The sequence below is a fragment of the Cavia porcellus genome, unplaced genomic scaffold (assembly GCF_034190915.1).
Source record: "Cavia porcellus strain 051 isolate PalLab524CR breed Dunkin Hartley unplaced genomic scaffold, mCavPor4.1 scaffold_20, whole genome shotgun sequence".
Taxonomy (NCBI): Eukaryota; Metazoa; Chordata; class Mammalia; order Rodentia; family Caviidae; genus Cavia; species Cavia porcellus.
In genome coordinates this window covers 26,760,425-26,782,226 of record NW_026947503.1, presented here as the reverse complement: position 1 = coordinate 26,782,226, position 21,802 = coordinate 26,760,425, and the positions used below count along the sequence as shown (strand labels likewise).

Sequence of the window (21,802 nt, the reverse complement as noted above, 5' to 3'; positions counted from 1 at the left end):
ATATTCTTTGTATACATTCAAAGAAAAGATACCACTTTTTTTTGTTGTTGTTGTTTGGTTGGTTTTGTTTTGTTTTGTTTGGAGACACTCTCACTCTGCAGTTCAAGCTGGCTTTGAGGTCAGTGATTCTCCTGCCTTAAACTTCCAAATGTTGGAATTAGAGGAGCATGCTGTCATGCTCACCTTCTTTATCATTTAAAGGGAAAACAAAGCACAAAGATGAACTTCATTAAATCTCATCTGCACAATAACTATGACTGATCTATCAGCAGAGTGTTCAAAAGAAATGTAAGATACAACTATGAGCTATACATGCAAATTTTCCTGATATCATTAAAAAGGTAATAAACAGGTAAAAACCAGTCTTATTACTTCAATGAACAAAATATATGCATTTCCATCATTGTCAACATTAAAAGATATTTTATGTTGTTTCTTTCAAAAGTCTTCAAAATCCAATGAACATTTTACACCTTGAGAATATCTCAACTTGGATTTGCCATATTTCAAGCACTTAAAAAACACATGTGGCAAGTGGTCATCACAGCAGACAGCACAGCTTTAGAAAAAAGCAGTTTCAAGTTAGATACTGAATACTGTCCTTAAAATAAGGACCAGAGACATAGTAAATTATAAAAGTATAATGTAGAACTTATGCTAAATTCCCAAACTACTAACTACCCATACTACTAAACTACTTAATATTCTAAAATTTTTCCACACTCAGAAATGTAGCAAAGACAAAACTTCATTTAAAAAAAGAAATAGCTATAATACTACAAAGAGATTCCTTAAAATAAAAGATTAGTACATGAAAGAGACTCTCAAATTTTTTCTCATCAATTCCCCATATTTCTACATACATAAAAATGCAAAACTATTAATATAGCCATTTTAAATAATTCATTAGGGTAACACACCCACAACACTGAGACTCAATCAACAATATTTTAAAGTTTCTGTTGAATACACAGCTTTGCAGATAAGATTAACAAAATGACAAATTCAAATCAAACTATAACCAAGAATTCCCTGTCATGACTTAAATTAGCCATTGCTTCAGTAGTATACGAAATTATAGATTTGAGTGTAATATATATTAATTTTAAATCACAAACATTTATACAAACCTGAAATTATTAATAATGTGCTACTTTTCTTAACTAATGTGGCAAAATGACATGCAGTTTTTCTTTTCTTCTTTCCTGCTTTTTTGGGCAAGTTTTTATGAGACAAGGTCTCATTACGAAGTTTGGACTAACTATGAACTCATTATGTAGCCCAGGCTAGCCTCAAACTTGTGGTTATCCTCTTGCCTCAGCTTCTTGAATACAGGAACTACAGGCAAGTGCCTCCACATCCGCCTGGCACTTTCCTGTATTCAAAGGAATAACTGCATTGAGATAATTAATGGATGATATTAGTGTTGGATTTCAAGCTGATTAAAAAGTTTAAAAAGGACTCTTCTCCCTTACCTGACACTGATGCACATCTACCTCCAAGAAAACAGCCTGGGGATATTTATTACTCATAGAACTGAAAGCTGGAGCAATCCTCAAACACGGTCCACACCTGTAAAAAGGAAAGGTGAAATTATACCAAAGACTATATACCAATTTGTACTCTTATTCTGTTGCTGTTGTTTGTTTTTTGAGACAGGAGTTCACTATGTAATCAGGCTGGCCTTGAACTCACTGCCATTCCCCTGCCTCGGTCTCCCCAGTGCTGGGAATACAGGTGTACAGCACCATACCTGGCAAATTTATACTCTAAAAGTACTTCTCAACTGAAACATAAAATGAATTGCCACTTCTGGCTTAAGACTAGGCTTTTCCATAGAGATATGAACACAACAATTGTGTCAATACTATATTGTCTTTTTTTTGAGACAGGGTCCTGCTGTGCAGTTCAGGTTGGCCTTGAACTATGTACCCCACGCTGGTCTCAAACTCATGGCAATTCTCCTACCTCAGCCGCTCAAGTGCTGTGATTACAGCAGTGCATCATCATGGCTGGCCGTATATACACTGTCTTAATGAGTATAGGTATTATAGAAATCTCAGGTTTAATATTAAGCCTCCCAAGCACTGTTCTCAGAAATTAAAAAGAAACTCCCCCAGTGGAGGAATACACTGTACTTATGAACTGAAAAACGCAATGCTAAAAAAAAATTTTAATGTTGCCAAGATAACCATTTTCTTCAATTTGATCTTTAGAGTTGATGTAAAATTCCATTAAATTTTTCCTTGTAAAAGTAACAAAGTTTTATAAAGAAATATCAAAAACAACTTAAGCCATACTGAGACTCAAAGATGAATCATTACAAAACGTTAAGAACAATTATAAAGTAGTAACTAGAGATTCACCCGCCCTCTTGGTAAGCGCCTGCGGCAAGGGCCAGGAGAACCAAAACTCCCAAGATCTGGCCATGGTGGGACTCAGGCAGCTTATTCACCTGCCTCCTGGTAAATGCCCACAGCGTGGGCCAGGAGGAAAACCATTACCTGTGAGCCTACTGCCATGTGGGCTGAAAATCAAGCACCACCCCCCCCCCATAGCTACTGGGGATAGATGTCTCAGCATCTCTTGGAAGAATATATGCAGTACAGCAAATATGGGGGATTTCCTTCTATCTTCTGTTTGAAGGCAAAGGTTGTTTTCACTTGTTTTGTTATGTTTCTTTTGCTCTATTCAGTATTCTCAATTGGTTTTATAATGTTCTATTTTTGGTTTGATTTTGCTATACCTAATTGACTGGACAACTATTGTGAAGTTAAAGAGATATATCATAGTACCTATTACTACAATCCCAGTATTCTACTGTAAAACCCTGTACCAATTTCACTGCATTGTCTTGATTGGCTTTGTTCTATCTTGTGCTGTTGCATTTTTATTACTTTCAAATAAATTTTTTTTTAAAAAGTAGTAACTAGAAGCATACAAATTGTACGTGATGGTAGATGCCTGTAATCGCAGCACTTGGGAGACTTGAGGCAGGATAGCTGTAAATTCAAGGTCAATCTGGACTACACAGTGAGTTCAAGATCAGCCTGAACTATACAGTGAAAATCTATCTCAAAAAATAATAAATAAATAAGGACATTCTTTTCAATAAGTAGTATTAGATGGACTGTATTTTCTCATAGGGGAAAAAAATGAATCCTCACTCCCTACCTTATACACAAAAACTAAATCCAGATGAACTGTAGATGTGAATATATGCAAAAAAAAAAATATGGACTTTATTCTTTTTTTTTTTTTTTGGTCTTTTTCCTTTTTATCAGTACCAGGGATCAAACTCACGACTGCCTGCTTTCAAGGCAGGCGCTTATGCCGCTGAGCTAAATCCCCAGCCCCAATATGGACTTTAAAAAGAAACACATTGGATACTTTTAAAATTCTGAGGTGCCGAGGATTTAGCTTGTCGGCATAAATGCCTGCCTGACAAAAGTGAGGTCATGAGTTCGATCCCCGGTACCCCCCCCAAAAAAAAATCTACAGTAAGCAAAGGTTTCTTAATTCAAAAAGTACTAAACAAAAAAGAAAAGACTACTATATTGGAATATATTTAATAAATGACAATAGGAATAAGACTTTTCACTCATTAAGATGCCATTAAAAGTGAAAAGACAATTCAAAACCTTAAGTAAAATCCAACAAAAAGGGGGCTGGGGATTTAGCTCAGCAGCATAAGCACCTGCCGTGCACGCAGGCAGTCGTGAGTTCAATCCCCAGTACCGATAAAAAGGAAAAAGACAAAAAAAAAAAAAAAAAAAAAAAATCCAACAAAAAAAACTACACAGGCGTGATCAAAAAATAGAGTGAACACTTAAATTACTGAAAAACTTATGACACATACAGCCAAAAACAATGGGTAAATGTTCAAAGAAGGGAAAGCATTTTGAAGAAGATTAATGGCAAGTGCCTCTTACTGTAATAACAATTTTTAATTTAAACATTCACAATATTTTTGGATCATCCTGTGTTGACCAAACGTTTACCATACTTTCTGCCAAAAAATGTTACAGTGTGTCCTTTACCATCTTATTCAGCAGATCTCGCACTTAGAAATTTGTGGCTCTTCTCCAAAGTCAAAATGACCATGAGAGTAAAATGTTTTGAACAGTTTCAGCATATGGAAGAGACAGCCACAACATAACTAAATACAACAGAAAAACAGACTTCCAGAACTGCTTCAGAAAGTGGCAAGAATGATGAATAATGTAATGGAGTGAGGGTGAAAGGGATTAAAAGCAATGTCTCCTTTTGTAACAGTGCTTTTCATTAAACATTTATCTATTTTTTTATTATATCACTTATCATCTAACAATATCCACACTATACTGATATCTCCCTAGTAAGCAATCATGTATAAGCTATGTGTTAAATATAATTATTTCTTGTAGCTGAACAGATTCCATCAAGCAGTGTTACTGTTACAGCTGAGTGTTCAGATTTTTGGCCAAAGCTTCAAGCAGTCATAGGTGGGGCTTTTTCAGAGGTGGCTACATCCAGAGTGTCTATCTGCCTTAAGTAGCCCGGATAAACTATAAGGGATAGAAAGATCTATGGCTGTCCCTTAATGTTTTGCTACCTTCTGCTATTATTAACTGTTTTTCCTCTGTGATGCTTGTGTACTGTGCTAATTTGCCTTGGAGCCAGCAGATGATGGACTGAAAACTTTACAGATTGAAAGCTAAATCAACCTTTCCCCTTTTAACTTTGAGTGTCAGGTATCTTGTCTCAACAAAGAGAAAAGTAAGACAGTTACCAGTAAATAATTGTTTGCTTTCAAGATTTAACCTGATTTAGAATCTTCAACTTTAATTATCCATGTGTTGGAACTTTAGTCAAAAGTCAAAGTAAAGAAGCACAAATATACAAATAAAAAGCACACATAAATATTACAGCATATTTTCATATACAGTCATTCATGTTAACTAGTGCTTTTTGGGATTGTTTGCTTTCAGAGGATACTAGGGATTGAACTCAGGGGCTTCAACAATTGAGCTCCATCCCCAGCCTGGTTTTTTGGAGTTTGTTTTGTTTTGCCCCCCCCTTTTTAAATCGGTACTGGGGATCGAACTCACAACCGCCTGCAAGGCAGGTGCTTATGCCGCTGAGCTAAATCCCCAGTCCTTTTTTTTTTGAGACAGTTTTTAAATTGCCCAGGGTGGGCTCAAATTTGCAATCCTCTTCTCCTGCCTTAGCCTCCCAGCATTCTGGTACTACAGGTGCACACCACCGTTCCCAGTTGATTGTGATTTTAGTAGGTTTCTTGTTGTTGCTGTTGTCGTTTTGTATCAGAAAACCAACTCACAACCTCATGCCAGGCAGGAACTGTGCTGCTGAGCTATATACCCGTCTGATTAGTGATTTTAAATGTTGTTTCCCTTTAACAGTGTATTCAAGAGTAAACAGGCCTGCACTGTGGCACAAGCTTATAATACCAGCACTCAGGAGGCTGAAGATTGAGGATCACTGTGAGTTTGAGGCTAGCCTGGGCTACACAATGAATTTAAGGTCAGCCTAAACTGTACACCAAGACTCTGTCTCAAAACAAACAAAAAAAACAGGTAGGTAGCTCAGTGGTATAATATGTGATTTACATGCATGCATAAAGCCCTGGGTTTAATCCCCAGGTCCCTTCCAGAAAAAGAATACCTTTTTTTAGTCACTGAGATCAAGTCACCCAATTTCTCTATATAAAATAAGGACTAGGCCTCTCTCTTGAAGGACCCACACTTTATTTATTTGAGTGTGTATTTTTAAATCTCTGCCTAAACCCTTTGATTCTTAAAAAAACAAACAAACAAAAAAAACTAGACTAATTGAAAAATTTCCTAACTTATAACCTAGCATGTCTGAACTTTAAAATTGTATTTTATAAAGACTGCAACCCACTCAAGGAAACCACCCACCCCATCTCTCAGGTGCTATCCCTATTCCACATTATTTTTCCCCAATAATTTTCCTGCTCTAAATAAATAAATAAATTTTCCTTTTTCTTTTTTTTTATTTTAAAGAGAATAAAACAAAACAACAGAACAAAGCAAATCAGAACAGAACAATGCAAGAAACACAGGACTTCAAAACAAGGGGGCTGGGGATAAAACAAGGCAACAGGAAATCAATAGTGGCTACAATAATGTCTCTTGTTTTCTTTGGAATAGCTGTCCTTTACACACGATAAAATCAAACAAAACAAAATAGTATAAAACCAATCAAAACAAAAGAAGGAAAGCATTATAGGATTTCAAAACAAGACAATAGGAAATTAACAATGGCTACCATAATGTCTCTTTGTTTTCTTTAAAATAGCTGTCAATACCTCCACAAATAATGAAATCAAATAATACAAAACAGATTAAAACCAATTAGACAAAAGAATGAAAGCATTACAGGACTTTAAAACCAGAGAACAAGAACAACAGTTACTATAATGTCTCATTTTCTTCAAAACCTTTGTCCATACCATCACACATAATAAAATCAAAGGAAACATAACAGAATTCAAAATGAAATGACAGAAAATCAACAATGGCTACCATAATGTCTCATTTTCTTCAAAATAATAAATAGCTTTTTAAAAAGACTTTGATTATCAGCACTGGCCAAAGATTAGAATCTTTTAATTTGTTCCAAAACAGTCTAGACCTTGTCCAGATAGAAAAAATGGTTGTTTTTCTACCTTAAACCTTTTCTTTAACTGAAAAATTTACATGTTTAGTGTATTATATAAAACGGAGGGGCCAGGAATATAGCTCAGCAACACAAGTGCCTTCCTGGCAAACGTAAGGTCCTGAGTTCGATTCCTGTTACCCAAAAATGGGGTATGGAAGGGTTTTTTTGAAGGATTTTAAATTATGCTTTGTGAGACAATAGTACAAACAAACCTCTAGCTTACTACAATAGATAAAGGATCAATGTAACCTAAAACAATTACTTCTTCCCTATTTGATATAGTAGACAATGTACTATCTCAAGCAATAGCCTATGTAAACACATACAAATGTTAAATAAAATACATGTACTCTCTAAGTCATTTTTTAAGTTATTCAGGCAATACCTTTGAAATAGGCAATTTTGCTAGGGGTGGTAGCACATGCCTGTAACTGTAGCATTCGGGAGCCTGAGGCAGGAGGATCATTATGATTTTCATGAGATCAGTGTGTGTTACAAAGTGAGCTCAATGCCAGCCCAAACTAGAAAGTGACACCCTGTCTCAAAAAGACAAAAAAAAGTAGCCAATTTACTAAGGGGCAGATTTAACCATAATTAGTCCTATTAATTATGTAAGATAGGTAGTATTCATTTGACATTTATGTTTAAATCCTTAAACTCTTAGAACCTCATTTCAATTTTACAAATCCCAAGAACAATTACGTACTGACCTAGAGTTTGATTCCAGACCTCAACTATTTTTGTTTTTTGTGTATGTCTGATACACAGCGATTACATTCAGCTGAGAATTGATATACATACCTATTACATCTGTAATTTTAATTCCCTTTCTTGCCACTCTTCTCCCTTCTTCCCTAGATCCATTTCCTATTGAAATAGGAGATAGGACATGGCAAAACTGGCTGGGGAAACATGCAGGCCCTTGTGATTCCAAGAACTCAGAACAATGCTAAGTAATTCCAAGGACCCCGCAGCCCCATGTGAAACTTCTCAGGGATTTCCACAGAAATGGACAGCATAAAGGAGAGGATGCTGCAAGGAGTCCGCTCTCGTGACTTCACAGTAGCCAGGGTGTCCTTTTATTTTTTTCTTTTTCTCTTTTGTTTGGCCCAAATTTGCTCTGCAGAGCCAGTTTCTCCCTTACCCTTTCACCTCTCATTTTTCAAATAAAGTTTTGACATTGTTTTTTGGCCTATCTCGTTCAATTCCTTGTTTGAGGTAAAAAGGACCTAAATACATTTAATTAGTGAGCCATTTTTAAAGGAACAATCTGATAACACTATCTTTAGTCTCAGCCCTCAACTCTTAACTCCATTCCAACAATTACAAAATAGTGATCTACATAGTGCCTTTGTTATTTCTAAAATAATTATCAAAATCAAACTACATGTGTTGGGGAGGAGGCTGGATTTGTTGTGGGGTTTTTTGGCTATGCAGTTCAGGATGAGCTTGATCTCACTATGTAGTCTTACTATGCAGCCCAGTCTGGCCTTAAACTCCAGGCAATCCTGTGGCCTCAGCCTCTCCAGTGCTGGAATTACAGATTTGCCTATAATAAGAATTCCAAGTTCAAGGCTAGCTTAGACCATATAGTGAGGTCAAAGCCAGACTGGACTACACAGGAAGAACCTGTCTGACAAAAAAAATACATGTATATTCCAGAGTAACAGGAAGGAGACTTTTGGCAGGTCTGGTATATGGAACTTAGGGTTTTGATAATGATCGATGTATGCCTTGCTGGACATGGTGGCACACACCTGTAATCCCAGCAGCACTCAGGAGGCAGAGGCAGGAGGGTCACTGTAAATTTGAGGCTAGCCTAGGCTACACAGTGAGTTCAAGGCCAGTTTGAACTACATGGCAAGATCTTGTCTCACAAAAAGAAAATAGAAAATCTATCTCTTGATCTGTGTTTTGGTTAAACAGAAAAAAATCACTTGCTAAATTCATAAAATCATACATTTTGGTATTTGTGCACATTTTTGTATATGTTTAACTCTAATAAAAAGGATTTTTTTCTTCAATATAAAGTAAAGTATGTACAGAAAACTGGATTGAAAGCAGACTACATGAGATCCTAGTACACCAATGTCCACAGCCCAGCAGCATCACAAATGCCAAATATGAACATGAGGGTCCACCAACAGAACAGATAAACAAAATGTGGTATATACATATAATGGAATATTTATATAGCCATAAAAGGAAAAAATTCTAATACATGATACATTGATTAACCATGAAATACACTAAGGGAGATATGTTGGGAAAAAGAATAAATATTATGTTTTCGCTCATGTAAGATCTCCAAAAAGGCAAATTCTCAGACAGAAAGTAGAATAAAGGTTACCAAGGGAGTAGGAAGGTAGAGGTGAGATTCTGTATTACTCAGGATGTACAGTTTTGTCTCTTTGGAGAAGTGAGGATAGGGAGTTAGTATTCAATGAGTAAGAATTTTTCTTAGAGATGATGAAGTAATAATAATGGCAGCACAAATTGTGAATGAACTCAATATCACTGATTTGGATGCCTAAAAATAACTGAAGTGGTAGTCAAGGATGGTGGGTGAGCCTGCAATCCCAGCATTTGGGAAGCTGAGGCAGGAGGACTGCTGCAAAGTAGATGCTAGCCCAGACTATACAGTGAGTTCAAAGCCACCCTGAACTACATAACACTGTTGCAAAAACAAAAACAAACAAACAAAAATCTGGATGTGATAGCACACGCCTGCAATCCCAGAATTTTGGAGACTGAGGCAGGAGGACTGCTGTGAGTTGAGGACAGTCTAAGGTATATATTCTGTTCAAGAAAGGCCAGCCTGAACTGTATTTCAAGGCCCTATCTCAATCTGCACCCCCAAAACAAAACACACAAGTAAAATAACTGAAGTGAAAAATTTTATGATATGCTTATATATATATACATATATATAAAACCATTTTTAAAAGGCCTACAGAAAAATATTACAGAACCATGAAAGATTCCCAAACAATAATGTACATACAGTTTTAGTGAAATTAATTTAGACAAGGTAGATAAAGCATGGATGATGAAAATAAGGAATATGGTTTGAAACAGGAGTGGAAAAGAAACTTTAAACCTCAGCACTATGGGCAACTGAGGTAGGAGGAGCAAATTTCAGCCCAACTGGGCAACTTACCCATACCCGCTTTCAAAATAAAATATAATGAGTTGCAAATATCGCTCAATGCTAGTGCTCTGGGTTCAACTCCCAGTACCCACCGCCCCAAAATGTACTAAAGAAAACTACGCCCTCAGTTTAATATGGGATGATATTAACTTTGATACATGAGGTTCCAACACTAACATCAATTTAAGTAAATCTAGCTGGGTGTGATGTGCATGCCCGTAATCCCAGCAGGCTGAGGCAGAACAGCTACAAATTCCAGGCCAGCCAGTGCTAATAGTGAGCTCTTGATCAGCCTGTACTACATGACAAAAACTTGCTTCAAAAAATAAATATTAAAAATAAAATCATATTTAAAATTATACACACACACACACACATACACATAAACCCAGAGTTAGACTGGCAATGAGTTTGGACAGAGACACATTACTTGTCTACATGTTAAAGGAACTCTTAAAACTAAGTAAAATTTTGTGAGGTTTATAAACATAACCTAAATGGATGTTTGAACTAAAAATACCATCTAAATTCAACCACTTATTTGCAAAGAAAATTTAACTTTCATTCCACTGGAATAGTGGAATTTACATTAAAGATAAATTGTAATAGTTTTTTATCATGTCTACAATTATGCCTATGCATAAATAACATCACACTGCTAGGTAAATTTCCATAGTAGCAATATTTACCCACTTTTTTCAACTTCAATCAGTAATTATATATATAGTTCTCTTGTCTTTTCCTCTATACTAAGGGGAGAAAATATTGACGGACAAAAGTATAAAAGCTTCAGCTGATCAGGGTTAAAAAAGTGAAATAAAAATTAGTTCACTGTTCATCTCCTTTTCACTGTGGCCTAGATGCTGAACAAACGTATTAAGGTGTGTATTACAAAATAAACCTGAAAAGGTGTAACTACAGAATCTTGACATTCCTTTTTGGACGTTATCATAAAATATATACATAAAATCACCTAACCTCTTCAATTTAGAAACATAAAAGTCTACATATCACATGGGCACACTATTCGACCCTAGTAAATCCAATGTGCTGCCCATTTTCAATTCTGCCTGAGACTGGTACCCAAAAATGTCTTAACTTTTGTCTCTATCTGCAGTCCTCCATTCCCCTAAACTATCTAATTGTAATGCTATCACGTAAGTACTCAACTTTTGCTGTGAGTCAAAATATTACCTTATTCTATAGTTATTTGGATAACAAAATTTGTTACATAAACAGTAACTTCAAACAAGGAAATATATGTGTAAATAATGCCAGAAGAGCAATGGAGACCGCTAAACCTAAATAGGTACTAACATACACTCACTGAATCTAGGTCGTCAATGCCGATTTACACAGTATGTTACAATCATCACATAACCAATATGACGTGTCCACTAGTTCTGTGACCTATAAATTTTGCTGTAATTTACCAATGATCCTGTCATCTTAAATCGTAAAATCAAAAATGCAATCTAGTGAAATCCAGATGCCTGATCACCTTTCTACCTACAATACATAGGTAAATACTGTTATTTGTATCTGCATCGCATACACTTGCAGGCGGGGGTCTAAGCCACACAAAACAAAAACAAAAACGTTAGAGACATTTAAAAACATCTTGAGGTATCAGTAACACAATTTGAACTGCACTAGTCAAACCTTAGGTCTACACGCTACTCGTATTAGTTGGGCTTCCCCATCTGAATCTTTCAAAGGCTTTACAGAAATGTGGAGTGAGGACAATCAGAGCACTTAGAAATTTAAGGTTCCGAGCTGCTGGGATGCAAACAGCTGGCTTCTCAGAAAGACCGGGACGGGCACGAGCAGAGCAGGCTTGCCAGGCGTCCCGGGCGACATCAAGAGCACAGCTCGGAGCGTTCGAAAGGGCCGGGCGGAATCTCCGAGCACGGGAGGCGCCAGCCTGGCCTCCGGGCCCGCCCGACCCAGCGCACACACGGAGGCTCGGACGCGAAGGCTGAGGCCTAATGCAGGCAGCCGCCGGGGCTGCGGCCAGCACCGGACTTTCCAGGAGCCGAGAGAGGCAAAGGAACCAGGACCCGGAAAAAGTGAACGGAAAAGCATGGACCGACAGACGAGCGCCCCAGGCTCGAACCCAGCCTCACCCTCTCATGGTGAACTTGACTACGGCGAGTCTGGAGCCCGCGCCGCTCAGCTCCGGCTGGAAATCCGGGTCGCTCCCGACCGGCTTCACACCCACCATCCTGACACAGAGCCCGCTTGGGCGGCCGCGACGGCGACGGCTTCTGAAGTGAAGAAGAAAACCGAGGCAAGGAAGGCGAAAGGCTCAGGAAGGCCCAGGCCTGGACAAGGAGCTGGCGACAGCCTCGTCTCCTCCGGGGCTCTCAGTGCCGAGTCACGCCAGGCAGCTAGCGGCCGAGGGGGCGGGGACGGGAGGGGGAGGGGAGAGGCAGCAGGGGGAAGGTGAGCGGCACCCAGCAGCCACCGCGCGGCAGTGCCGGAGGCGCTTGCGTTCCTGGACGTCATTTCCGCGCCATCCGGTTTGGCGTTCACCACCCAATCCTAAAACGCAGTATATGGCTCCACCCTACGTTGAAGAACCTCACGCTATCGGAGCGGCGCAGGCGCAGATGTGTGGCTGTCACGTGCGCAGTTTTAGATTGGTCTCTAGAGTTCAGGTACTCCTGGTTTCCCAGACCCTCAGGCTTCACCCCAGGCGTTCCCAGCGATAGGGTAGCGAAAAGGGAGCCCCATTTTTTTTTTTTTGAGGCCGACCACTGTTACTTAAGATCAAAAGGAGGGCCGAGGGAGTGGCGCTTGTCTGGGATACACAAAGCCTTGAATTTGAGCTCCACTATATTGCTATCTCTGGAAAAACTTTTAAGAATGGTCCTGTTCTATTTTTGGTGCAGGCTATTATTGCACACAAGATAAACGTTAGAAATATTCATGGATTTCATTACATGTAGGTGTTCTACGTGTAATCGTGCATGTACTATTGTAAGTAGTGCCAAAAAGATAACACCATCTCTTGTTGAACTTGTTCAGGTGAATGCAAATAGTTACAGTGACAAAAAACTTTATTAGAAAACAAGATAAATGAGCTGGGAGGGTGGGGCGTGATAAACGTCTTAACGTGAACTATGAATTGAATCTTGGAAAAGCAAAAGAGTTAAATGGTAAGATACAAGAATATTCCAGGCAAGGAAACCTCAACTGCACATGCATGGATTGATTGTAGGTAATAGCTAGTATTAAAGAGTGCATCGGGCAATACATAAACTTTGCATATTTAGTTTTAATATTCTGCCAGCACCGTAATGGCTTGATAAAACAAGTGACACAAGTTTCCATCATCTTTGCGAGTTATTTTATGAGCATGAGTAACCTATTAACCTTCCTGTACCTAGTTTTCTATTCTGTGACAATTGGGTAATACGTTCTAAGATTGTGCAGAGTGAAGGTTGTATTAGATACTGAACGTAACCCAAACATAAAATAATAATGTTTATGAACAATAATGTCACAGTTGGCTAAAGATGCTATAAGAAAATAATACAGAATAAAATGACTTAAATAACAATAATTTTATTTCTTATGGTTCTAAATCCAAATTGAAGGTGCTGGCAGGTGCTGGTTTCTACTGAAAGCCACTCTCTTTAATTATTATATGGCTGCACTCTCACTGCATTCTGGTGACCTGTGTATGTGTGCGTGCATGCACGCGTGGGCAAATACATATACACAGCACTGGTCTTTTCCATTTTTTGAGGACACCATTCCTGTTAAGAGTCCTAACCTTACGACTTCATTTAACCTTGATGACCTGAAAGACTCATCTCTAGATAGTTCCTTCTATGAATATCCCTTGTATAAAAACTTTAATATGGTTCACTATTTGGAGGCTTAAAAAATTACACACGGGGGCGGGCTAGGGCTTCAACTATGAATTTTGGAGGGATCCGGGTTCGATTCAAAACAAATAATTGTTGGTCTCAACTGTCTTTTCCTAAGAAGCAAACAGAGAGCATGTAAAATAAGACAACTGTAGTATGTAGGAAAGAGGGAACAAGGCCTGTGAGAGTAAGGTCCTACCAATCTACAGACTCTTGAGAAGCAAGATGCAAACAGGAATTGTAAAGGATAAATCTGATGGGGGCTTTCTGATGTTTATTTTCTACCTGAACCTACTTGACATTCTCCACACTGCTCTCACCCTAGGAGGCTTACCTATGTGAACTGCATTAACAGGTTCCTTTTTAAAGCTTCTTAAGAGATTGGACGGTGGAAGAGATGGGACAAGTTAGTCAGCCCCCTTTCTGCTGTGTGGCCGTAAGTGAGCTGTGTGCTACAACAGACTACAGCTCCTGTCATGCCATTCCCTTCTTTGGACCCCCGTAACCACATCTTCTTTGGCCTTTTCAGGCCTGAGAAGCACAGAGTCCACTGGTTTGGCCACCTGGCCTGCTGATTCTACTATAGACCTGACTAAAGAGAATTCTAAATTGCATACCTCACATAACAGTGGGGACTCTGGCTACTATAATCTCAAGGCAGATGCCCATAGGAAACAGAGGCACCTGTGGAGGTAAAGCTGCCATTCTTAGATGAGCTTTCCATGTATATAGCGTGAACCACCGCTGTCCACCTAGCACTAACCTAACTGGTGAGAGAAGATACTACCAGCTAATCAGTGACAGTCAGAGACATCGTTCTATTACCGACAGAGAGCTTGTAGTTTAGAAAGAACTATCATTTTTCTCCCCAGTAGCCTGACCCTCAAATTTTGTGGGGTGGATCCAGTCCTATTTTTATAATGAGACTTTTCTACCTAATATTTTTGTCCATTTTTTTTCCCCAAAACACCATAACTTCACCAGAAGTTTGCAATCAGCCTTGGATACATAGTGAGTTGAAAGCCAGCTTAATTATATAGTGGGACCCTGTCCCTCTTCCAAAAAATAACTTTTTCATTCCCCTAAATCTTGTCTACCAGTTTGTTCTTACATCTCTTTCTAAGTTATTCAGATAATTTCTGAATTACCTATTTTGAATGTACTATTATTTTTCTTTTATAACTCTGCCTTATATAGAAGTTTCAAAGTGTGTGAACATCTTTTGGAGGCTAGAAGTTTAAAATAGCAAGCTACAGAGAATTTGTAATAACTGAATCTTGGAAACAACCCAGATGCCCTTCAACCGAGGAATGGATAAAAGATGTGGTCTTTTTATATAACTACTCAGCCACAAAGAATGATAAGTTGGACACTTTTATAGGTAAATGGATGCAGCTTGAGATCATATTCATAAGTAAATCAGTTCACACGTGTAAACATCATATTTTTCCTTAGTGTAAGAAGCTGAAAGAGTAAGATCCAAACTGTACAATAGATATTGTAAAGTGGGCAGAAACCATTCAAATGGAAGGAGAAGGGGCTGGGGACTTAGCTTAGCGGCATAAGCACCTGCCTTGCAAGTGTGTGGTCGAGAGTTCGATCCCTGGTACCGATAAAAAAGAAAAAGACAAAAAAAAAATTAAAAAAAAAAATGGAAGGAGAAACTAGGATGGAGAAAAGGAGAAGAGAAGGAAGGGAAAAGCAAATTATATATGTACATGTATATGCATATATAATTATATATATAACAAGATAGTTAAGATGATTATACTACAAATACATGCATATTATACCTATCATCTATATATATATGATGTTATATTAATTTTTCTTATTGAAAAGAAAGATTTATGCTAATACTGTTTGTACAATTAAATGCCTATTTCTTGTATTCTGAATAATTAAAGATAATAATACACAATGTATTAACCATTGTTACTCTCCTATTATCTTGTTTTGAAATTTTGCTTTATTTTTCTCTTAAATAAAACTTTAAAACATAGCAAGCTGAAGATAAAAACATGAGTTGCACACCTAAAAAATCATGTTTTTTAAAAAAATTCAAAATGTGTTTAGATATAAGTGATCATGTTTAGCATTTTTAATACATTTTTAATGAAAATTTACAGTTTTAAAATAAACTAGCACTAAGCCTGGTGACATGTGTCGTAATCCCAGCATTGAGGAGGCCGAGGCAGGCAAATCATGAAGACTGAGGATGAACTACATAGTGAGTTCAAGGCAACCTAAATTACATAGTAAGACCCTGACTTAAAATAAAGGGGCTGGGGATGTAACTCAGTAGCACAGCGCCTGCCTGGCAAGTCACCTGAAGTCCTGAGTTCAATTCCCAGTACCAAAAAGAAATAAAAAAATAATAATAATAAAATGAAATGATATGAAATGAAATAGTGCTGGGTGTGGTGGCGCACATCTGTAAGCCCAGGACTCAGAGGCTGAGGCAGGTAGATCACTGAGAGTTTGAGGCCAGCCGGGATACATAGTGAGTTCAAGTCTAAACTACACAGCAAGGCAAGACTTTGTCTCAAAAAAGAAAATAAACTGTGGACAGAAGTCCATAGTGACACTGTTGTGTATATCTTTTTAAATTTTTGTTTTTATTAGCACATATACCCAGTACATAATGATTGCCCTCATTGCAAAAATCATTTTGCTGCCCTGAAAATCCCATTTCCTGAGATGAAATTTTACAGAAATCTTGCAGGCAGGCAAACCTCTGCAAAGATAGTTTGGGAATATCACCACACATCTCTACAAGCAAGCTGAAGTAAGTGCCAGAGCCCAAACACAAAGAACCACTGTAGCTGGGCAGAGACACAGTTTACTACTGGAATAGATGCAGAATGCCTGGTTTTATTTTAAAGAGTAAAAAATCAAGGAAAATAAAACAATAAAATCAATCAAAATAAACCACAATGTGTCATACAGGACTTCCAAACCTTTTGACATCAACAATAGTTACTACAGTGCCTTTGTTGCCTTCAAAATAGCTGCAGATATGACCTTTGGACATATTAAAATCCAATAGAGCAAGATAGAATAGAAACAATAAAAACAAAACAAGGAATGCAGTAAAGAGCCTCAAAACTCGCCAGTCGTAAATACATAATGACTTCCATAGCATGTCTTGCTATCTTTCAAATAGCCGCTCATGCCATCAGAGTTAAACACAAAAAAAGAGAATAAACCCCAACACAAAAGAAAAAAAAACAATGAAAATGATCTGGTTTCCAGCATGGTGGTGGTGGGGGATCTCCTGCGTTGTGGTTCTCTCCCTCCACAGCCTGCAAAAATAGCACCAACTCACAGAGAAAGGCTTGGGCCTGGCTCTCCCCAAGCCCACAGCACCCCCTCATAGCGCTGGTATCCAGGCCAATGGAGAATGCTTGATGGACCGTGTAATAGAATTTGTGTCTAGATGAACCTAGGGAAAAAAAGCATGAATTTTACCTCATAGAAATGATCCCTAATGATTTTCTCAACTCATCAAAACATAATTTGTTTCAGACTCTTCCCCTCTTCTCAGATCCTACCAGTCACTAGAGCAGCGATGGTGAACCCTTTACAAGCTTTCAATAATACAAACAGCCCGCTGCAGCACACGTGCCATGGGCTCACCGCTACTGCAATGGAGGAAGCCCTTCTTTCATGACTTGTTGCTACCATGGGTTCATTTCCCTACTTTAGAAACTAGTTTGCTGGAGATTTCTCTCATAGCCCTTTGCACACAGTTAAGTACAAAATGTTGGTTGAATAAATAAATGAATAGTAAGTATAGTAATCAGTATTAGCCCAGAGACTGGCATGGCAGCATACACCTTTAATACCACCACTTGGGAGGCTAAAGCAGGAGGATCACCAGGAGTTTGAGACCAGCCTGGACCAGTCTGAACTGTATAGAGAGACACTGTCTCAAAAAAAATTATTTCACAAAATCAGCTGTGCAAAGAATATTTATTTTGTCTGACTCTGTTTTGACTCTGAATCTCCATTTTCCTGCAAAGAAAAACTACTCTTATCTCTTCTGCCTGCCTCAGAAAGCATAGCAAATTTTGGAGTAGGCCTTCAGGATCACTGTCTGTCATACCAAAGAAGCTTACTCAGTCAGGGTATTTTCATAACCTGTAAAACAGTTTCATTTCCTCTTGAAATTTGCATCTGAGACCCAAGAGTCATTAAGTTACTGAATGTTTTATGAAAAAAAAAAACTAGATATTTAGAAATATACACCTGGAGCACCTCAAGCTGCTGTTTAAAAAAAGCATAATTTAATTTATTTTAATTGTTTAAAACTGTGTCATGGGGTTGCCTTTAGTCAATTTTGACTGTTAGAAGAGGATATCATAGATACACCTAGTTAATTTGCTTCTGAGTTCTGGGGACAGGAAAGGTCAAGATCAGCATGCTAGTGAGGGTGTTGAGTACCGTGCAGGCTCTCCTGCTGGTGTGCACACAGCTGCGTTCTTGTCCCTTCCTGTGGCAGGGAGAGAGAAGCAAGCTCCCCTGTCCTTGCACCTCTCTTTTCTAATCCCATCATGAAGACTCTGCTCTAACCTTGTTTCTTCATAAAGGCCTTATCCCCAAATACCATCACAGTGGGGATTAGGGTTCCACCATGACGATTTTTTAAATTATGTTTATTGGCATATTTTAGGTATACATAATGATGACATTCATCATAAGGAATTTGTACCTGTCCATGCTATAACTTCATCCTTTTCTTTCCCATTTTCTTGCCCTCTTTTTAGCCCTCCCTTTAACTCCCTTCCCTCCTTATTTATGAAAGCTTTGTTTCCATTTATTCCTTCTTTTCTCATTTTTTTCCTTTCCCCTTCCTTCCTCTATAGTTCCTCTGCTCATCTGAACATTTTCTTCCTATTTCACAATATCTTTTTATACATTTTGGTCGTTGTTTACATTTTCAGTTTCTCATCAGAGAAACACTGCAGTATTTAAACTTGTGTGTCTGATTTATTTCACTTAGGAGTATTCAACATGACAATTTTAAAGGATATTAATACCCAATTTATAGCATTCTTGGAATAAATCGTATAGAAGTGAAAAGCTACACATAACGGGCTGGGTGTGGTAGTGCACACCTCTAATCCCAGCATTTGAGAGGCTGAGGCAGAATTGTTGAGAGTTCAAGACTGGCCTGGGTTACATAGTGAATTCAAGGCCAGCCTGAACTACAAAGTGAGACCTTGATTCAAACCAAAACAAATTAAAAACCAAAGGAACCTGGACAATATGGTGAGACCCTCTCTCAGAAAACTGAAAACACCGGATGTGATGGCATGCACCTGTAATCACAGCATTCAGGAGGCTGAGACGGGAGGATCACTGTGAGTTGCAGGCCAGCCTGAATTGATATAGGGGAAGGAAACTCCTAGACAGCTAGATATCCGAAACTCTGAGAGTTCACGTTCTCTAAAATAGAGGAATGAATTCTAGGAACAACAGAAGTTAAGAGCAGAAAAATTTGTTGAAAGGAAGAAAAGCTCCTGTCTAAGACAGACAGAAGGGGACCCAGACAGAGAGAGACTCTCATCTCAGAATGACACAACAAAGTCCAAAACAAGCAAAACTAAAACAAAACTACATGTAAGTACTAATCTGTGTTTTCATTTAATCACTTTGACAAGGGCTTTTTTGTTTGGGAACACTGTTGTATTTCTTGTGTGAGAACAGATGGAAGAAAATGACAAACGTGAACTTGCCATCATCCTGCCTTGACATCCTCAAGTAACAGAATTACTTGCCCTGCAGGTGTGATGTGGTAGCCTGCTTACAATATAAGGCAGAAGAAGATGCTTGTTCTTCCTTTTTGCTCTAGCTGCTGCCTTGAAGCGTTGCCCTGATGCCACGCCACCCTGCCTTGGAGCTCATGTCAAGATTTTGCCTGAGACCAAGATTGAGGGTGGTGGACTAATTGAAGAAGAAATTTCAAGACAGTCAAATGTTGAGGTGGTGGCATGGCTACTGTTGTGGGCTTTTAGCCAGATTTATTTTGTGAATCAAGAAAAAAGAGCCCAAAGGGATGATTTAAAACATTGTGAGTTTGGCCAGAAAAGAAGCTCAAATAAAGCTGTGGACTGTAAAGATAGAGCAGAGGAAATCTTGATTGTTGAAAAGGAATAGAATAGAAAAGATGGCCTGAATGCATCACAAAAAGCAAGTCTCGAGCTTTCACAGCCTCAAAAATGCAAAAGTGAAAGACTTTGCTCTGAGGCAAAAGCCACAGAGCACCGTGTTCCAGAATGGTGGTGGCAGTCACACTGGGTTCCAGAATAGCAGTGGCATATATAGAGTTTGTTCCTCACAACCGTGTTCAGAATGCTGAGTGCTCCCAGCCCTCCTACAGCCGAGAGAGTGGAAAGCCCGGCTATTGCTCCAGCTAGCAGCAGATCTTGGTATCATCCATGTAGTGCTGGTTTTGGGTGCATACAGACAGAATGCAAGAGTTCTGAGATTAAAAGGGCTTCCACCTCCGTTTCAGAAGGCCTGGGAGGCCAGGCAGTGTGCCCCTGAGAGGGCAATGTGTTAAAGCTGTGAGTGTGAAGCAGTGAAGGCTGTAGAAGTGTGGAAGCCAGAACATGGATCATCTAAGGAACGCTGTAAGAAGAGAGCAAAGTGGGCCTAAGAAAGAAGCTGTGTTAGCTACAACCACTAGAAATGCTGTAGGGGTGGAAGTACACAAGCCCTTTGGTGCTCACAGTTTGCCACAGATTGCTTCAGATGCTGGATGTGCAATATAGGGCTTAACATTTGCCCTGCTAGATTTTGGACTTGTTTTGGTGCTAAAAATTTGCATTCTACTTTGTACCTTTTGGAATGGTAATGTTTATCTCCGGCCATTGCATATTGGATGGGTTTAACTCTTTTTGTTTTCATTTGTACAAGGGCTTGCAGTAAGGTTTGCCTTACATCTCACAGGAGACTTGGGACTTTAATTTTTCAGCAATGCTGAAACTGTTAGGACTGTGGCAAGTCTTGTAGATGGACTATCTACCTTTTGCATTAAAGGGAGGTCCGTGAGTCTTTCGCAGAGAGGTAGCCTGCTTACAATATAAGGAAAAAGTGGCTTACTCCCTATTTTTTCCTGTCTTCTGCTTTTACTGGCTGCTACTTTGAAGTATTACCCCAGTGCCATGCCACTCTACCTTGGAGTCAGCTGATTATGGACTGAAACTTCCCAAAACTGTAAGCTAAATAATCTTTCCTTCCTGAGTTTTGGGTGTCAGGTGTTTTTTCTCAGCAACAAGAGAAAAGTAACTAAGACATCCTCTTCCCTTAGCTTCTTGAGTGATGGGATTATAGGTATATCAACATACCTGGTGGTAATGTTTTACAAATTTGATAGAGGATCAGAGTGTACATAATAGTCTAAAAGTTCTTAATCTTTCTGTTAAACTTTGCATTTCTAAAAGGTATTTGAAACCATAAATATACAAATAATACTTGTTGAATAAGAATTTTTTATCTACATCTTTATCCTATAGGTTTTATTCACAAACCAAATATTTTAGTGCAGTCTAAAAGTTATCCTGTGGTAAGCACTCTGTGAATCCTGTTTTTCCAAAAAGTTCATGTAAATTATAAAGGGGATTATGAAGTTAATGGTGTAAATGTACTCATCAGCACAACAGAAGAAGTATATTGAAGCCAGCTGGCCAACAGGTTTTATTTATTTATTTATTTATTTATTTATTTATTTATTGTCATTTTGAGACAGGGTCTTGCTATGCACTTCAGGCTTGCCTTGAGCTCACTTTGTAGTCCAGGTTGGACTCAAGTGTGCAATGACCCTACTGCCTTGGACTCCCGAGTGCTGGGATTACAGGCATGCACCACCATGTCCGGCCTGACAAGTTGTTTGATATTTTTTCCCTCCAATCATGTGGTTGCAAGGCAGTGTCAAAAGCAGAAGAAAATTATGATTCCAATTTGCAATAGAACAAAATATATAATACTGATTTTCAAGTATTCTGCTCACTTTTTGGTCAATATTAGTTTTGCTCACGTTAGTGGCAGCAAAGCTAGTCTCCTCAAATAAATAGAAATAGCC

The 21,802-nt window shown here is 38.5% G+C and overlaps 1 protein-coding gene across 3 annotated transcripts in view; it reads right to left on the bottom strand.

The window, feature by feature from the left end:
* Txnl1 (thioredoxin like 1) overlaps nucleotides 1-12,257 on the bottom strand; it is a 30,342-nt gene extending 18,085 nt beyond the window's left edge. Inside the window, exons 1-2 of one of the 3 annotated variants that reach the window (XR_010041401.1) lie at nucleotides 11,962-12,256; nucleotides 1,476-1,572 (exon numbers count right to left, since the gene is read on the bottom strand). Coding sequence is in view for 2 of the 3 variants with exons in the window: in XM_013157196.3 (XP_013012650.1) it covers nucleotides 1,476-1,572; nucleotides 11,962-12,059 (195 nt within the window). In the remaining variant the exon portion in view is untranslated. Of the gene's footprint in view, nucleotides 1-1,475; nucleotides 1,573-11,961 lie in introns of all 3 variants that reach the window. The other 2 variants (XM_013157196.3, XM_003473999.5) reach the window with 2 other exon arrangements.
* Between the last annotated feature and the right edge of the window lie 9,545 nt (nucleotides 12,258-21,802).